The sequence below is a fragment of the Haematobia irritans genome, chromosome 3 (assembly GCF_050003625.1).
Source record: "Haematobia irritans isolate KBUSLIRL chromosome 3, ASM5000362v1, whole genome shotgun sequence".
Lineage (NCBI taxonomy): Eukaryota > Metazoa > Arthropoda > Insecta > Diptera > Muscidae > Haematobia > Haematobia irritans.
In genome coordinates this window covers 57,381,436-57,396,965 of record NC_134399.1, presented here as the reverse complement: position 1 = coordinate 57,396,965, position 15,530 = coordinate 57,381,436, and the positions used below count along the sequence as shown (strand labels likewise).

At 32.8% G+C, this 15,530-nt stretch overlaps 2 protein-coding genes across 6 annotated transcripts in view; both read left to right on the top strand.

The window, feature by feature from the left end:
* LOC142228538 (diphthine methyltransferase) overlaps positions 1-15,530 on the top strand; it is a 37,751-nt gene that overhangs the window by 4,248 nt on the left and 17,973 nt on the right. Inside the window, exon 1 of one of the 2 annotated variants that reach the window (XM_075298997.1) lies at positions 5,847-6,140. The exons of the other annotated variant lie outside the window; for it this stretch is intronic. Within the exon in view, the coding sequence (XP_075155112.1) occupies positions 5,976-6,140 (165 nt within the window). The 5' untranslated portion in view covers positions 5,847-5,975. Of the gene's footprint in view, positions 1-5,846; positions 6,141-15,530 lie in introns of those variants that run through there. 2 annotated transcript variants of the gene reach the window in all.
* LOC142228537 (uncharacterized) lies at positions 6,139-15,286 on the top strand. 4 transcript variants are annotated; one of them, XM_075298996.1, is made up of 4 exons: positions 6,139-7,765; positions 7,892-8,416; positions 10,666-11,044; positions 11,197-15,286. In XM_075298996.1, exons 1-4 carry the CDS (start codon positions 6,899-6,901, stop codon positions 12,129-12,131), a joined length of 2,706 nt encoding a protein of 901 aa, XP_075155111.1. In that variant the 5' UTR covers positions 6,139-6,898; the 3' UTR covers positions 12,132-15,286. The 4 variants fall into 4 exon arrangements, with proteins under 4 accessions (XP_075155111.1, XP_075155110.1, XP_075155109.1 ...); XM_075298995.1 differs by having other exon boundaries at positions 6,139-8,305; XM_075298994.1 differs by having other exon boundaries at positions 6,139-8,416; positions 11,200-15,286.

Here is a 15,530-nt window from a genome sequence, read left to right as displayed (position 1 = left end):
TTTTATAACACATGCATTATACATGTATGCTTACAATTATATATAACAAAATAAAAACAAAATATAATAAAGAAATATATCACAATAAAAAAACATCCACAATACAAACAGAAAACAAAAACAACAAGGAGAAACTGACATGTAATTAAAAAACGGCAACAATATTTGTAGAGCATAAAATAACAATTTGGATATGTAAATTTTTACAAAACAACAAAAATTCAAAAAAGGAAAACAACTCACTACACCCGTCACCTTTGGCTTCCTGTCATTGCATTCAGATAATATACACTACATTATACCTCCACTATTTTTTACAACAATTCGCCAATCAACAATCGCTCTCCACATATATTCAATACATCTTACTAATCTCATTAAACACCAAAAGGTTGAATTAGACCTTTTCTTTTCCTAACACAGCCACCACCACACCACAAGAACTAAAATCAACACCAACATCCATAATCCTTTATGCACAATTTTTGTGACAATTTATCACAATAAACACATAAAAAAACAAACATTTAAAGAAAACAAGGACTGGTAATTTGGAGAATGAACAAAAATATTTATTGGGAATCTAACAGACTATAAAAATGATTTTGTACTTTTTGAACGAATGATGAGAGGCGTAGATGAAAAAACAAAATATATATATATATAAATGATTATATATTTATATATATATGATAATACATTAATTACATTGTCAACATAAGCAAAAAAAAAAAAACTAAACTAAAACTACAACATAGTTTTAATAATTTTAAACATACCAATGCAGTGTAGATTCTCATCATTTTACTAGAAATGTTTGTATAGCTATGGTTCCGAAAAGATGTTCCAATGCAAAGTATTTAAAATTGTAATAATGAGACAGTATTTAAAATTATAATAATGTTTATTCCCCTGTCTCTGCATATAAATTCATTCTAACTTCCAAAAAATTAATAAATTTTTAGTTCCCCGTGGTGTTATTAGTAAATCATTTCAACCCATTTTGAACAACTACTCTAATTGGTATGGAAAAATGTTCGATATTTAGAAATACGTCTGCAAATAGTTGAAATCGTTGTCTGCGTTGTCTAATTGTAAGGTAGATAGTACAATTCTGGAGACAATCTATCATGATATTATATTGATACCTCAACCTCAATATAAGACATATTGTAGTGGCCCTTTGCTACGTTATAACTAAATAATATAGTTGGCTGATGAAAAATGTTTTACCAAGATAAAGGACAAAGTTGTCGACCCAAATAAAAAATGGGTGAAAGTGTCCATTCACTTTGCTGAATCGGTCAATAGAATGAGTTACAAGCTGCTGCACGTATGCAATCGGCCATAATGACAATTTTCTTACCCCTTATGTTCATTTCAAATCGGAGCTTTGCCGCCAACTGCGGGGTATTATTTTTTTATTTCCTTTATATTTTCTACATTTTCTATTTTATAGTTTTGTATCAATTTTGCCCTTAGCCCTTTTGAAATGATATAAGACCATCATACATACAATTAATAAGTTTATTTGTTATGCTCTCCAAGCTAGTATTTGTCGCCGTGGAAGAATAAAAATAAAATCCAAAGTATTCGGTAGTTTACAGTTTCGAATTTTCGTTTCGTCATCAGTCGATCCCTAATTCAAAATTTCAAGAAAATAGGACAAACAACAGTTCATTTTCCATCTCTCCACTTCCGTTTATCGAGTAAGTAGAGATTTGTTAGTTATGCAATGATATTTCTATTTTACAAAATTCTTTTTTTTTTTTTTGAGATTTCTGAGTTTTTGAAAATTCTATTAGAGTTTTATATTACAAGAGACAACGACTGCAGTTAATAGCCGACTTATTATTTTGTTTGGGGCGAAAGCACTTAAAATAAGCATGGTATAGCAGAACGTGTGTATGAATACCCATAAAAACGAAGTCAAAAACGTGTACTAGCCTACCACAACTGAACAAATTCTCAATTTGTGGAAAATGAAATTATTCACCATGAAGATGGAATAGTAAACAATAATCTGCTTTTTTTATAAATGTTTGGAATTACGAATATAAATTCACTTAATTACATATTCGATATGGATTGTAGGAACATTCAGGAACCAAGAAGCCATTCCGTGCTACATCGAATCATTTCATTCATGTTCGATTATGTTGTATCTTCCAATAAAACGATTAAAGAATTTTAGGTCAAAAATATCACAAGAATGATATACAACCTAAATAACATTACAAGTGCTGCAATATCGCAATATCACCAATGCTTTAGTCTTAGAAATAAAAAAGATCTTCGATCGATCACTTCATTATTATTATTATAAATAAAATAAATAATAATAAATTATGTTTGTTGTCGTATAATGAACGTATTATTATACAGCATATGTACTATCCCAAAAACATCATCATCTCAATCTATCCCATGTTTTTTTTTTTAATTATCCTATATGTTTTTGTATATTTGCATAAGGTTCTGATGAATTATTATTGTATTATTCTTTAGATAATTATAATTTTGCTTGGATCTGTTAAAATTTTGGCAAATTTTGCATTGTATTTTTTTTAAATTCAAAAAGGTTTTCAAACAACTTATTTTATTTAAGCATAATCTCCGTAAACCTAAACACAAAACTCAAGCAAGACGAGAAGTATATATAAGGAAAACAAAAAGAAAATATTCTTGTAGGAAAAAAAATAAATTACTAAGCAATGCATATATAATAAATACGTACGTACATATTTTAATTGTTTATTTTAATAATTTCATATTTTTTGTATTGTATTTTCTTTTGTTAGCGTATAATTTTTTCTTAATTAATTTAGTTCTAGTCAAAATTATAAAAAAATATATAAAATCGGACGAGGAGAAAATATCATAAAATAACATTTAAAGATTGTTTTAATTATAATGTAACCATTAATTTCAAATCAAATATGTAATTCTATTGATTAAAATAATAATAATTGTACACTTTCTAAAACAAACAACAAAATTATGAATAAAGTTGCATTCACATTTTTAAATATCGACTAGTGGTCCCCTATTTTTTTAATATGATAAAATACCATGAATGTTTTCAAGAAAACCCTTGGGTCTCATGTCACAGGCTGAAACGGAGAAAACAGTTCTTGGAATTGAAAATGTGTACAAAGTCATAAGCTTTCTGAGTTTCCGCCGAATAGGACCAGACCATAATAAAGAGGTCGCTACTTTCGGAATGTCGCAGAGAGATATGTACACTAATGGTCAATTTCTGTGATTATTGACGTACATCGGCTGACATGATGAGAAATCAATTGGTTTACTTCAACATCAAAAAAGTTTTAGTTTATCACGCAAATACAAAAAGTCAACGAGTTGTACAATGTTCTTTTGATGGATGTAAATAAAAATACCAAGTTTTTCATTATTTCTTTGTGATTGATAGTCGATTCGGGCAACTTTATAAGGCGATTACTCGATATTCAGCATCAAAAGTCGAAGTGAACACGAGAGTTGGATTTATGCAAATATGTGAATAGGGTCCAGACAAGTGTATGGAAAATATGTTTGTGTATGCTAAACGATTTGCTAGCGAAAATAAAAACAAATATGTAGATATCAAAAGTATTTGTATGATATGTTACATCTGATGATCGATTCACATAGCTGGGACATAAACATCATGCGCTTGGAATGAAGATTGGATATATCTCAGAATTTATCCATAGACAAGAGACCCTGTCTCTTGGATCGTGCTACATAGATGGACCGACTTGGAAGTTAACGGCGGTCAAGAATATTGTGACATTTCCCTTGTCTCTTATGGAATTAAGGAAATATCCCGAATAGTACAAATAAAAACTTAACAAAAGCAAAGGAATACAAGGGCAATTTCGATATCGTAAAATGAGCTCAAAGGTACTAATTATGTGAGTAATTTTCCCAATAGTTCAACGAAGTTGTTGTGTCTATACATGCTTTATTTTTTTCTTGTTGTATGTTAATAGAGATTTTTTTGCGAATTCAAGTATTATATTTCGTACGAATTTTAATGGAGAACATTTCCCGCCATTTTCATATGAAATTATATTGAGAAAAACTCAATTGGAGAGTTATTAAGCAAATAAATAGAAAATACAATATTTATTTGCGCATTTTCCCAAAAATAAAAATTTTCTGGGAAAAATGCCTTTAGATTGCTTTAGAAACAGGAAGTAGTATACATACACACATGCATACACAAATCCTCTTATTGAATCGTTGCTCATGTGTGTATTATGTATATGTAATCCTGTGAATGCAAACACCCCCTGCCCAATAAGAGCCTATCCCTTCACCTCATATTAATAATATTTCTATTGGGTTTGTTGGTTGCTATTCTCCGAAGAGAACATTCGTTGGAATGAGTATGTCTGGCTGTACACTGGAAAGTTAATCCTTTTTTGTGATATACCTACACACAAACCCCTTTTCCCTATTTATACATCAGTCATTGCCATTACTTCCATACTGCCATTACCATTACTTCTGGTTTCCTCACGATGTGTGAGTTTGTCTGGCTGTTACTATGTGTACTGCTATGTTATGAGTTCGAAGGTGATGTCAACGCATGTGTTTTGTATCGCCATAAATATCTTATTCGATAGTTTTACGTCCAGATATTTCATTACATGCCGGTAAGACAGTCATGACATATAAAATTAAATGTGCATTCAATGCAAATCTTAGGAAAAGTGACGTATATAGATAACAAAGGGAAATAAATGTCCATAACAAAGGACGCGGAATTTTCCATGAAATTTGACAATGCGATTAGCATCCAGATGGATCAATGGGTGGGTTTCAATTCAATTGGAAACCTCAGGGAGTACAGCAAATGTTAACAGTCGGTAACAACGCTTCTGCTAATTTGTGCTAGGATGAATGTGGGAGGCAAAGTTTCACTAGTACGCATTTAACATGATCACAATAGGGCATTGCCCCAATTTTCTTATTGTAAAGTCTCTGTCGAAGGCAGTTTTGCCTCTTGTTTCTTATGGAAACAAATCAATCAAGTATTTGCGGAGTTTAAATATTTTATGCTTTTAAATCAAAATTTGGACGTATTTTATATGTTTTAGATTTAATGATATTACATAATATTGCTTCAAGTTGTAGCTGTATAATTTCATTTTGAATAGAACCAAATTGGGTATATTTGGTATATTTTTGAGACTGGTGATTTAACTTTGGCAAAGGAAAAATATGTTTCTACGACAAAAAATACTTCTTTCATAACATTTGTTTAATTCACTGAATTTATTACGATAAGAAGTTGCTGATGGCGTGGAATTTCCGTATGATCGCCCAGTCTTAAGGTGATTACCCAAATCAATATACCAAAACCTAATTTTTCCTCTTGTAGTTTTAGCTGCAGCCAAAAACAAAGTTTTGCAAGTATTTTTCTAATGAAGTTAAATGAAAACAATCGATAACAACGTCTCATGAAATTTACGTTAGCGAATATAGCAATTCATATCTTATGAGTAACATTGTATATATTTTCTGAAAATATATCACGCTACACATAAATCCGAAAACGCTAAAAATGCAATTTGTCGGGCATTTGCAAAATAGAACCCATTACCACCGCAAAACAAAATTTTGTTTCACATATCGTTACTACGGTTGTTATGTGGTTTTGTGAAAACGTAATGAGTTTTGTTTTTATCATGCTTTTCTGCAGTCATAAAAGTATTCAAAACAAACGTACATAAATTCCCATATTCGTATAATAAAACACTCCTATTATTGTGAACTGTCATTGGGTTGAACTGACATTTTGTCCTTAGTGTGTTAGTAATTCGCCTTTCTTTCCAATAAGAATTTATTTACATTTTTTGTCAGACGGAGTTATTATCGCGGAACAAATATAAAAATATTATTATTATTTTGGCGGAATATCAAGAAATAAAACACGTGATAAGTGAAGTGCATTAACAAATTAAATGAAATTGAAAAATATCGCTATAAATCGCTATAAAATAAGAAAAAAAAACAAATATAGACTTATATATACACATATTACTTTCGTTACTACCAACACATATAGAATACGACCGGAGACGAGGAAAACTTTCATACAAACTGCAAAGTTTCTATCCTTCCATACGGTGAATGTTGTTTGTAAAATATTAAATATCAAACGAATCAATACTTATAAAGTAGTTGCAATCCTATTTGAATATAAAATTATTTCCCCATAGTGAAAAATCAATACATACATACATACACAATTATCTTCTACGAACATATATGAGCGGGTGGAGTGAGAGAGAGAGCGCGAACTATAGATAAAAAATACATTTTCTTCTCCCCTTCCAATGCCATGTAGATGACATTGGAATATGGACATGCAAGCAAGAAGAAGAAATCAAGCATTCACTGCTAGTGATGGATTCTGACAAGAAAGCGCAATAGTTAGTTATGTGTGTGTTTTTTTTTGTAATCGAATTACAGTGACATCAGTGAATTTAGCAAAACAATGTCAAAACTTTGCAAGAAATTAAACTATTAAGATCAAGCAAATACAATTTATTGTGCTCATCTTAATTAATTTTCAATGTGCTATAAAGGGAAATCTATCGTATTAACATCGCATCATCACATCAACCAAGTATCTGGACCGTGTCCCTAAAATTCGACTACTATTTAAGAGGATTAAACTATAAATATACTATTATACTACTCACGTTTCTTTCATACCTCAATCTTACACCGGGAGTATGCAAGCTGCACAAATTATGGAAGCTGTCTCCAATGGGATAAAAAGATAAATTAATTCCCTATAGTCCAGTCAATTCCGTATAGTAGAACTGTCTCGACAATTGCTCCTGTATAAATCTGTGTGGGGGTGGTCTAAATGTAAATAATGGAACCTGGTCCCAATGGCATAAAAGTTGAGCTTGATCAGCATTTTCAACAACATCATCACCAGCAATATGCAACGAATTTGCTAGCAATCAATGGATCAAATGCACTACTTATTGACCATCCGTCAAATTTGCTTGTACATCAACAGCAATTTGGCGGATGGCAACAACATCAACAACACCAACAACAGCAACAACAACAAACCCAACATCAAGCAGCAAATACAAATTCAGCTCAATTACAACAACAGCATCACCAATTGCAACAACTAACAGTGTATCCACAGCCTTTATCATTGAAACAACAATTAGCCACAACCCAACTTACGAATAATACAGTCGGCGGCAGTGGATCAGTTGCGGCAACTGGGGGTGTTGTTGTGAATAACAATAACAACACAACTACATTGGGTCCAGCATCAGTAGCTTCCTCGACATCATCGGCCGTACGTCATCGATGGAATGAAAGTCCGGAAGCCCGGGCTCGCCGCCTTGCACGAAATGCGGAACGTATGCGTGAAAGGCGCAATCGTGAAACTGAAGACGAGTACCGTAAGCGGCTGGCCCGCAATGCAGAGGCCAATCGTTTGCGTAGACAAAATGAATCAGAAATGGAAAGAGCCATGCGTCTGGTACGCAACGCCGCCAGGCAGCGTCTGCGTCGCGCCATGGAATCTCCGGATCAAAGGGCGAAACGACTGATAAAACTTGCCGAGAGAATGCGTATATATCGAGCCAACGAGACCCCCGAACAACGGAAGGTACGATTAGCCGAAATGGCATCGCGTGCCCGACAACGGATTGCGAGTGAAACGCCGGACTCGCGTAAGGAACGACTGAAAAAACTCAATGAATATGCACGAAAGGTCAGAGAAAAGAAAAAAATTTTAAAAACCGGCGCGGCGCAGACTCCGAATTCCACACAGAATTCGAATACGACGCAAAGCGCTTCTGCAAATTGTAATAATGACTCTTTAAATCTAAATCATCAGGCACCAGCATCTGTGGCAGACGGCACATCGTCATCTGGGGGAGGAGGAGCAGCAGCTGCTGGAGGGGGAGCAGGAAGTGGTGAATCAGCAACGCCGACCGGCAATGATGAAATCTCACGACAAGCTGGAACTGAGCATCTAACCGCATCATATCAACAAGCAACTGTTTTAGCTGCAAATCCCATTGAATACTATCAGAATATCTTCATTAATCCAACCACATTACGCACAGGTAGTGCTCTCTTGAAACAGGAACCACAAACTCAGCAGCAACAATCTAGCCTACAACAAAATCGCTTTGGCACACCACACCAACAACAGCATACGGGGGGAGCAGTAGGTGCCAATCTTCTTGTCGATTCGGAAGCATCAAATCTCTTTCCACAGCATCTATACGATGAGGCATCACAAAAGGTATCCGTCAAACTGCCACCTACAGCAGCTAATGTTCCTCATTTCAGCACAATCGCTAGTTCATTAGATTTATTCCAGAATAAGTATGTTAAGAAGCAGGAGCTTCAACAGGTGGGTATAGTGTCGAACTGAACATGTTTTAGTTTCTTCACGTTTACACCACTTCCGATAAGTTTAGATGATTAGAACGAGACAAGGGAAAGACATTTAAAGATTTTGTTCAAATGTAGAAGAACTATATTGTTTAGTATATTAGATAATGCAAAAAGATGTTCAACGTTTCCATACGACAATAGACAGCTGTAATGATGTATTTAGTATGGTGGAGGTGTGCAAAAGTGACATGTGTGTAGGCTAAAGGTAAGGAAAGGTTAACAATATAGAAAATGGGTGCATTTGAAAGGAAAATAACAAATTAGGAATGATTTTATTTTTTGCCAACAGACATAGTTATTGCAAATATATACCTATGTCCGAATGTATGTATGTATACGTAAGTCATTTCATCGTAATATATATTTCCTTGGTTTACGCACTGGAAATCAGTTTAATTTCCTTGTTTTTTTTTTATAATTAAAGCCCATTGCATAGTTTCTGCAAGTAATGAATATCAGAATACCTATAAGCGGAATAATATCCATGCATATTTTTCGAAGGTTCCACAGGAACAGCAATATGTGTTCGAAAAAGTTTAAAACATAGATTTCACAGTTATTTCGCACAATCGGTTTTAATATGGAGTATAACGGGTTTTATGCGTAAACGTGATATAAAAAATGGTCAAGCGATATTGCTTCACGATTTCAAAACAAGCGCATGTTAGGTTAGGTTAGGATATGGCGGATGACGCGAATCCGTGGAATCGGGTTTATTGTCCACTTAGACTATGATATGGGTCTATTGCGGTACCTAAAACACATTTTCTTCCCCTGTTCGTGACTGTTTCTTTCCTTCTGATTTAATACCACCATATATCATATAAAATATCTTTACTAATTTAATTTGGTGTATGTAGGGGGTATGATAAAATATGATTTGGTGTAAAACGTCCTCAGAATATAAATTTATAGGTCTTACGACCATTTTCATGTAGCTCCGTTAGGCTTTAACTGCCAGTTAGCTGAAAGTACATTGCAAATATCTTCTCTCCGGTTAACTTTAACTGAAAAATTTTCGTCAGTTAAGTTCCTAACTGGCCTATGGAATATAAAGCCAAGATGACAGCTTCGTCCAAAATACGGTTTAAAAGTTGTTTAGTTTACGGAACACTAACGGAGCTTTATGAAAATGGGGGTTAAGGGAATAGCCGCTGTAGGGTCATTTCAATTTGCCTTTTTTTGACACAAAGTCGATTAGTCGATCATAAAATTGGGCCTATATCACAAAACATCCAAGTTTCAGTCACATTAGGATTTTACATAGCTAAAAATCAATTGTAAGATGCATTATTTCGATATTTTAATGAGCTATATGTATTCCAGCGCCTCATAAAAATTTACAAAAGACTTACGCTACATACATACAAGGTATAAACTTTAGCCACGACTAATAGTTTTGTAGATTTTCACATCTAAACGTATTTTTATTGCGAATAGTTTTAGTTTTCAAATATATGATTATTTACATCATCGATGGCGAGTAGTTCTTTTTTTTTACAAATCTTTCCTTAACTTACAAATATTATTGCTTTCATACCCTGCACCACTGTGAGAAACAGGGTATTATAAATTTTTGCGTATGTTTGCACAATTCTGAATGCTCAGCACCATTTCTTGAGTCGATTTCTGTTTCCACCTGACTACAGACAGTCAGGTCACACTTTTAGACTAATCGATTTGAAATCCGGTACAAGTCCATTTTTTCGGACAGAATTGATCCCTATTGATTTTGCTAGAAATCGGTTATGACTTACATATAGAGCTTCAACCAAAGGCCAGAATTTCATCATGATTTACTTCAAGTTGACATGACTGTTCAGTTTACCAAATTTGGTTCAAATTAGTTCAGATGTCCATATAGCCCCCATATGTACTCCCATATGAACGCCGAGGACAAATTGAAATTTTGCACAGAATAGAAATAATATCCTGTATAAGTTCTATTCAGTCGCATTTTGTCCCAATCGGTTTAGATATAGATAAATAAATATAATTAAATATATATCTTTAGATATAGATAAATAAATATATATCTTTAGATGGTATCGGAAATTTTGGTCTACAGAATGGTGCAGGGTATTGTTGTTGGCCCGCCCGACTTTATACTTTCTTCTTTCAATTGTATTTGGATATAAAATGTTTCTTTAGCAATGAGATTTTTACTGAAATCAGAGCTACATATATCTATATATGTTATTTTAGACAAACAACTCACCAAGCAGTAATATCAACAGCGGGACTGTTGGCGTCACCGCATCCGGCCATAATGAGAAAAGCGAAGGAAAACTTAAGTCCACACACCCTCAAATACAAAACCCTCCCACACCACTCTACAACCAATTTCCCTACTTAGCCACATTTCCGGCTGGAGCAACGGCAAATACCCCAGTAGTAGTTACAACACCGCCGAGTACACCAACACAGACGACCACCGCAACTGCCTATTATCCCATGTATCATAATGGTTTTCAATTGGGTATCGCGCCGAACACAGTGCAGCCGCCTCCATTTACCCCAGTACACTTTTCGACAACATCAAATACCTTAGGGGGATCCACGGGATCATCGCCACCGAATTCGGGTACGATCAGATGATAATGGAGAGATGCGGCTCCTTCTCATTGAATGAACAACTAAATATACTAACGAAATTTTTTGTGTTTTGTTTTTTTTTCTTTGTTTTATTTTTTTACAAAATACGAAAATTTTATGGCATTGTTATCCATCACGAAGCAGGCAGTCAACAGCAGCAACAGTCTATGCAGGATTTCTCAAAAACTGTTCGAGGCCGCCCTAGAAAACTGATTTTCAATAATAACAATAGTAAAGACTCATTGAATACGTCGCAGGACGATGTACTGTTGCAGCAGCACCAACAGAAAATGAGTGCATTGCTAGAGCAAGAGATCAATCAAATGTTGGCCTCACGGAACATGGAGCAACAAACACAGATCCAGATTCAGACGCAAACACAGCCACAGCTCCAGCCCCAACAGCAGCAACAACAACAACAGGAACAGAATATCCAACATTCCCCCATGTCATCGTCGTCCTCAACGCGGAAGATCAAATACGAAAATGACGAAGAAAAACGTAAGCGACTAGAAAAAATGGCAGCCCATCAGCGAGCGTTGCGAGCCAACGAAACACCTGAACAAAGAGCCATACGTTTGCAAAAACTGAGTGAAAGAGCACGCCAAAAACGCGCAGCAATTCGGGCAACAGAAACGCCGGAGGAAAAGAAGATCCGTTTATCCAAACAAGCGGAATATGCAAGAATGCGTCGTCTTAGAACTCATACACCCCATTATAATCGCACGAAAGCCGATCCTGATGCTGTTGTGAACACATCGCCCACGACAATAGGCATTTTCAATAATTCAGATGGAATAAATGCGGCAAATGGCTACGATACCAAAAATGGCATAAACACTGATCTTAATAGCGGTAGCAGTATAAGTGGCGGCAGTCTCTCGCAGGAAAGCAGTCCATCGAACAGTGATCAACAGCGTATTTTGCAAACGCCGAATCTACTCAATCACATCAACAATAATAACAATTTTTTAAAACAACAAGGCAAGGAATTTCAGCAGCAAACAACAACGCAACCCGAAAATAATGATATGCTGAAAATTCTTGAACCTATAATTGTTATGAAAACCAAGTAAACAGCAAATGTATAGCGCATTATATATTATCAATGATATATACAATATATGTATAGGTCTAGACTATTACCAAAAGCAACTTGTTCAAGGAAGATTTCTTTTTAGATTACTACAGAAGCACATCAGAAAATTGTTCCTTAATTCTCATTAAGATTGATGACCTTTCGAAGTTCCACTTCTAAGATCGATGGAAACGTCAAAAGCCATTCCAATTTTATTTCGCTCCTTGCAATGCTCATGGCATGAATGTCATTGCATATGGCTTAAATTGTAACAAAATGTCATTTCATATTTCGACTGTAGATGTAAAAATACGAATTCAAGATTCGAATCAACAATGTTGTTAAGTTTATATTTCTTAAAGTTTTCAATACAAGATTTTTTTTGCAGAGCCCTACACCACGAAGTTTTTTTATTTTCAAATAAACATTTAATCTAGTACAATAATTTAGAAATTTCCGGAAGCAGTTATTAGAAACTTATAGTAATAAATTTGTATTTTCTAAAATTTAGAAAAGTTTTTAAGTTTTTCGACATTTGCTATTGGTTTTTTTACCTTTTGTTACTGCATTTCATTTGTATCAAAGGATCTAAAATAAAAACAAAGTTACAGTTGTATGCAATGCAGAGTAATGCAGATTCACCAGACTGTTGTACTGTGAAACACGTGGAATTTTACACATATCTATGTACTTCATGGCTGTAATCTCAACTCAAAGACTTTTCGACTTTTTTCGTTAAAATACGATTAATCGATTTCGATTCTATATGAGAAGGCGATTTTAGCCAATAACAAAATTCGATTAGTCGAATTTAAAATACATCATTTAAAATTTTAGATGTTAAAAATGAACAGTTTGTCAAAAAAGTTGCTTCGAATCCTTATCTCGATTCACACCTACATTATAATAAACATTATTATTTTGTAAATGTGAATATTTATAAATTTGCAAAAAGATTTGCGCCTTAAGCACAAAAAGGAAGCCTATGTAGTACGTGAATCACTACTAATATTTATAACAATTAAATATTTATAAAATAATAGTAATGCAAACTGTTTAAAAGAGAAATGTGGTCATTATATTTTATTTACATGCATATTACATATATGTGGAAACTATAACTTATTTACACATACACACACATTTCAATTGAACCGGCTCAAACATTTTGAACAGTTTTATCCTAAAGTAGTTTTATTTTTTGGCGTCCTTTGAAGCAATTCGTTAAACGAAACAATCGTGTATCGAGTAAGCGAGCAGAATAGGCAGTTTCTTTTTTTATATCCAAATAACTGTATATGCCTCATCTACGAAAACTTGTCAACAGAACACCATGGAAAAAGTGTACATATTTTTCTGTCTAATATTCAAAAGTGAATTCCACGAATCTTATAGTTAATTTTTTCTCTATATATGTTATATTTTACATCAAAGCACTGTCATATATGGTACATACATACGTGGAGTGTATATCGATTTTTAATTTTACCCATTACGATATGAATGTTAATGAACACTAAATACATTTATGTCAGAGAGGCAAATTTATATTGACTATCTCGTTTTAGCTTTTGTTTTATATCAAATAGGGATTAAAATTGGGATCGACATTTTGACTCTTCAAATTTAAAAAATATCGACGTTTTATAATTTGAGTTTTTAATATTGAAAAAGTTAATTTTTAGATTAAAAAAAATTGGAAAGCTTTACTTTTCATTTTTTGAAAAGTTAATGTTAGGCGTATGTATGGTCAAGTTTCTAATTTTTTATTCGTTACAATGTTAAAAGAGTATTTTACAAACAATAAAGTCGTATTACTCGATTTTTTTAACTTCCGGACCAAATGGAAAACAGCTATTGTTAGCGCCACCGTTGAGCAATGGTTAGCATACCCGCATAGCATATTAGGTCAAACTGCAAATGCCAAAACAATAAGTATGATTTTAAAAGCTCCCGGTTTTAGCTGACGGAACGAAATTATGTAAAATGATCATTTTAAGTGGCCTATAAAAATATGGCAAAATTTTATAAAAGTTTCGTTGTGTGAAAAAAATATATATATATATATAAAATTTTGAGAGTAACGATTCTTCAAATTTTTAGTATTGCACTAGAACCGCCAACTTATACAAAATTGTCTAGGATTTGGGCTACAATATTTTTGGGTTTAAGTAATATTTTAGCTGGTTCAATTCGCTTTCTGCATATTTATTTACACAAAAAGTAGTTTGCCAAATAATATTAAAATTTGTACTACCACTCCCATAACACACATATATTTAAAATGAGGCAGAATCCAAAAGATATATTTTAAAATGTGTGAGAAATTCAAAAACATTGAGGATGAAAACATAACATAATCCTATAACTAAAAATGTAACAAATTGAAAAGAATAATATATTTATCTTAGAGTGTACACGCAATAACCAATGTATTTATAATAACAACAATATTTTAGAAGCAACATCAACAAATAAAATGCAACAAAATCAACACTATTTTCTATATCCTAAAATATTAAGAGGGTAAAGTTATCCAAGAAAACAAAAACTCTAATAATATGTGTACTAGTTGTAACCAATTTTAGTTACGTCTACAAAATTATTTTCTTTTGTATACATAAAAATTATTTATATAAAAAGTTTTTCTTTTTGTTTTGTTTGATTTTGGTATGTAGAAAGAAAAGTATACAAATGTAGTGAACAGTAGATAATACTATTAATAATAATGTTTTATATAGTATATACAAAACTAATATATACTTATATATATTTTATTGTCCTAAGATTGTAAAACTATATCATTAAGATAATATTACTGTGTAATAACAAAATAAAACAAAAACAACAATAAATAAAAAATCGAAACTAAATATAATTTACAAGCATATGCCAACACCACTTACAGACATATAAGAATAAGCAAACAAATGAACAAGAGCATAATTATATTATTGCTATATATACATACATATAACTTTATATATACATATATCATATATACCTACATACATATTAAAGTAATTGTATAGATGAGAAACTTACAATAGAGTTTGGAATACATATATGTATGTATGTATAATTATGCTGAAACTAAAACAAAAACCCAAACATAATAAAGTCAATAATTTTTTAAAGTAGTAAAAATACAAATTGATTTTTTTCATCATAAATAGAAGCGAATGGTTCACCTTGGTTGAAATCCGTATTTGTATATTGTATCAGTTTGGCTACGACTTTTGACCATACAACTAAATTCTAAAATGTTTGAAGTCGTTGACCGATGTTTTCCAAATACGTGTTGGGAAGTGCAAAGTTTAGACGAAAATTTAATTTTCTCAATATCTTTTCCATTAGTTACGGAATATCTCTAGGTTTGAAATATCTTTGTAATTAC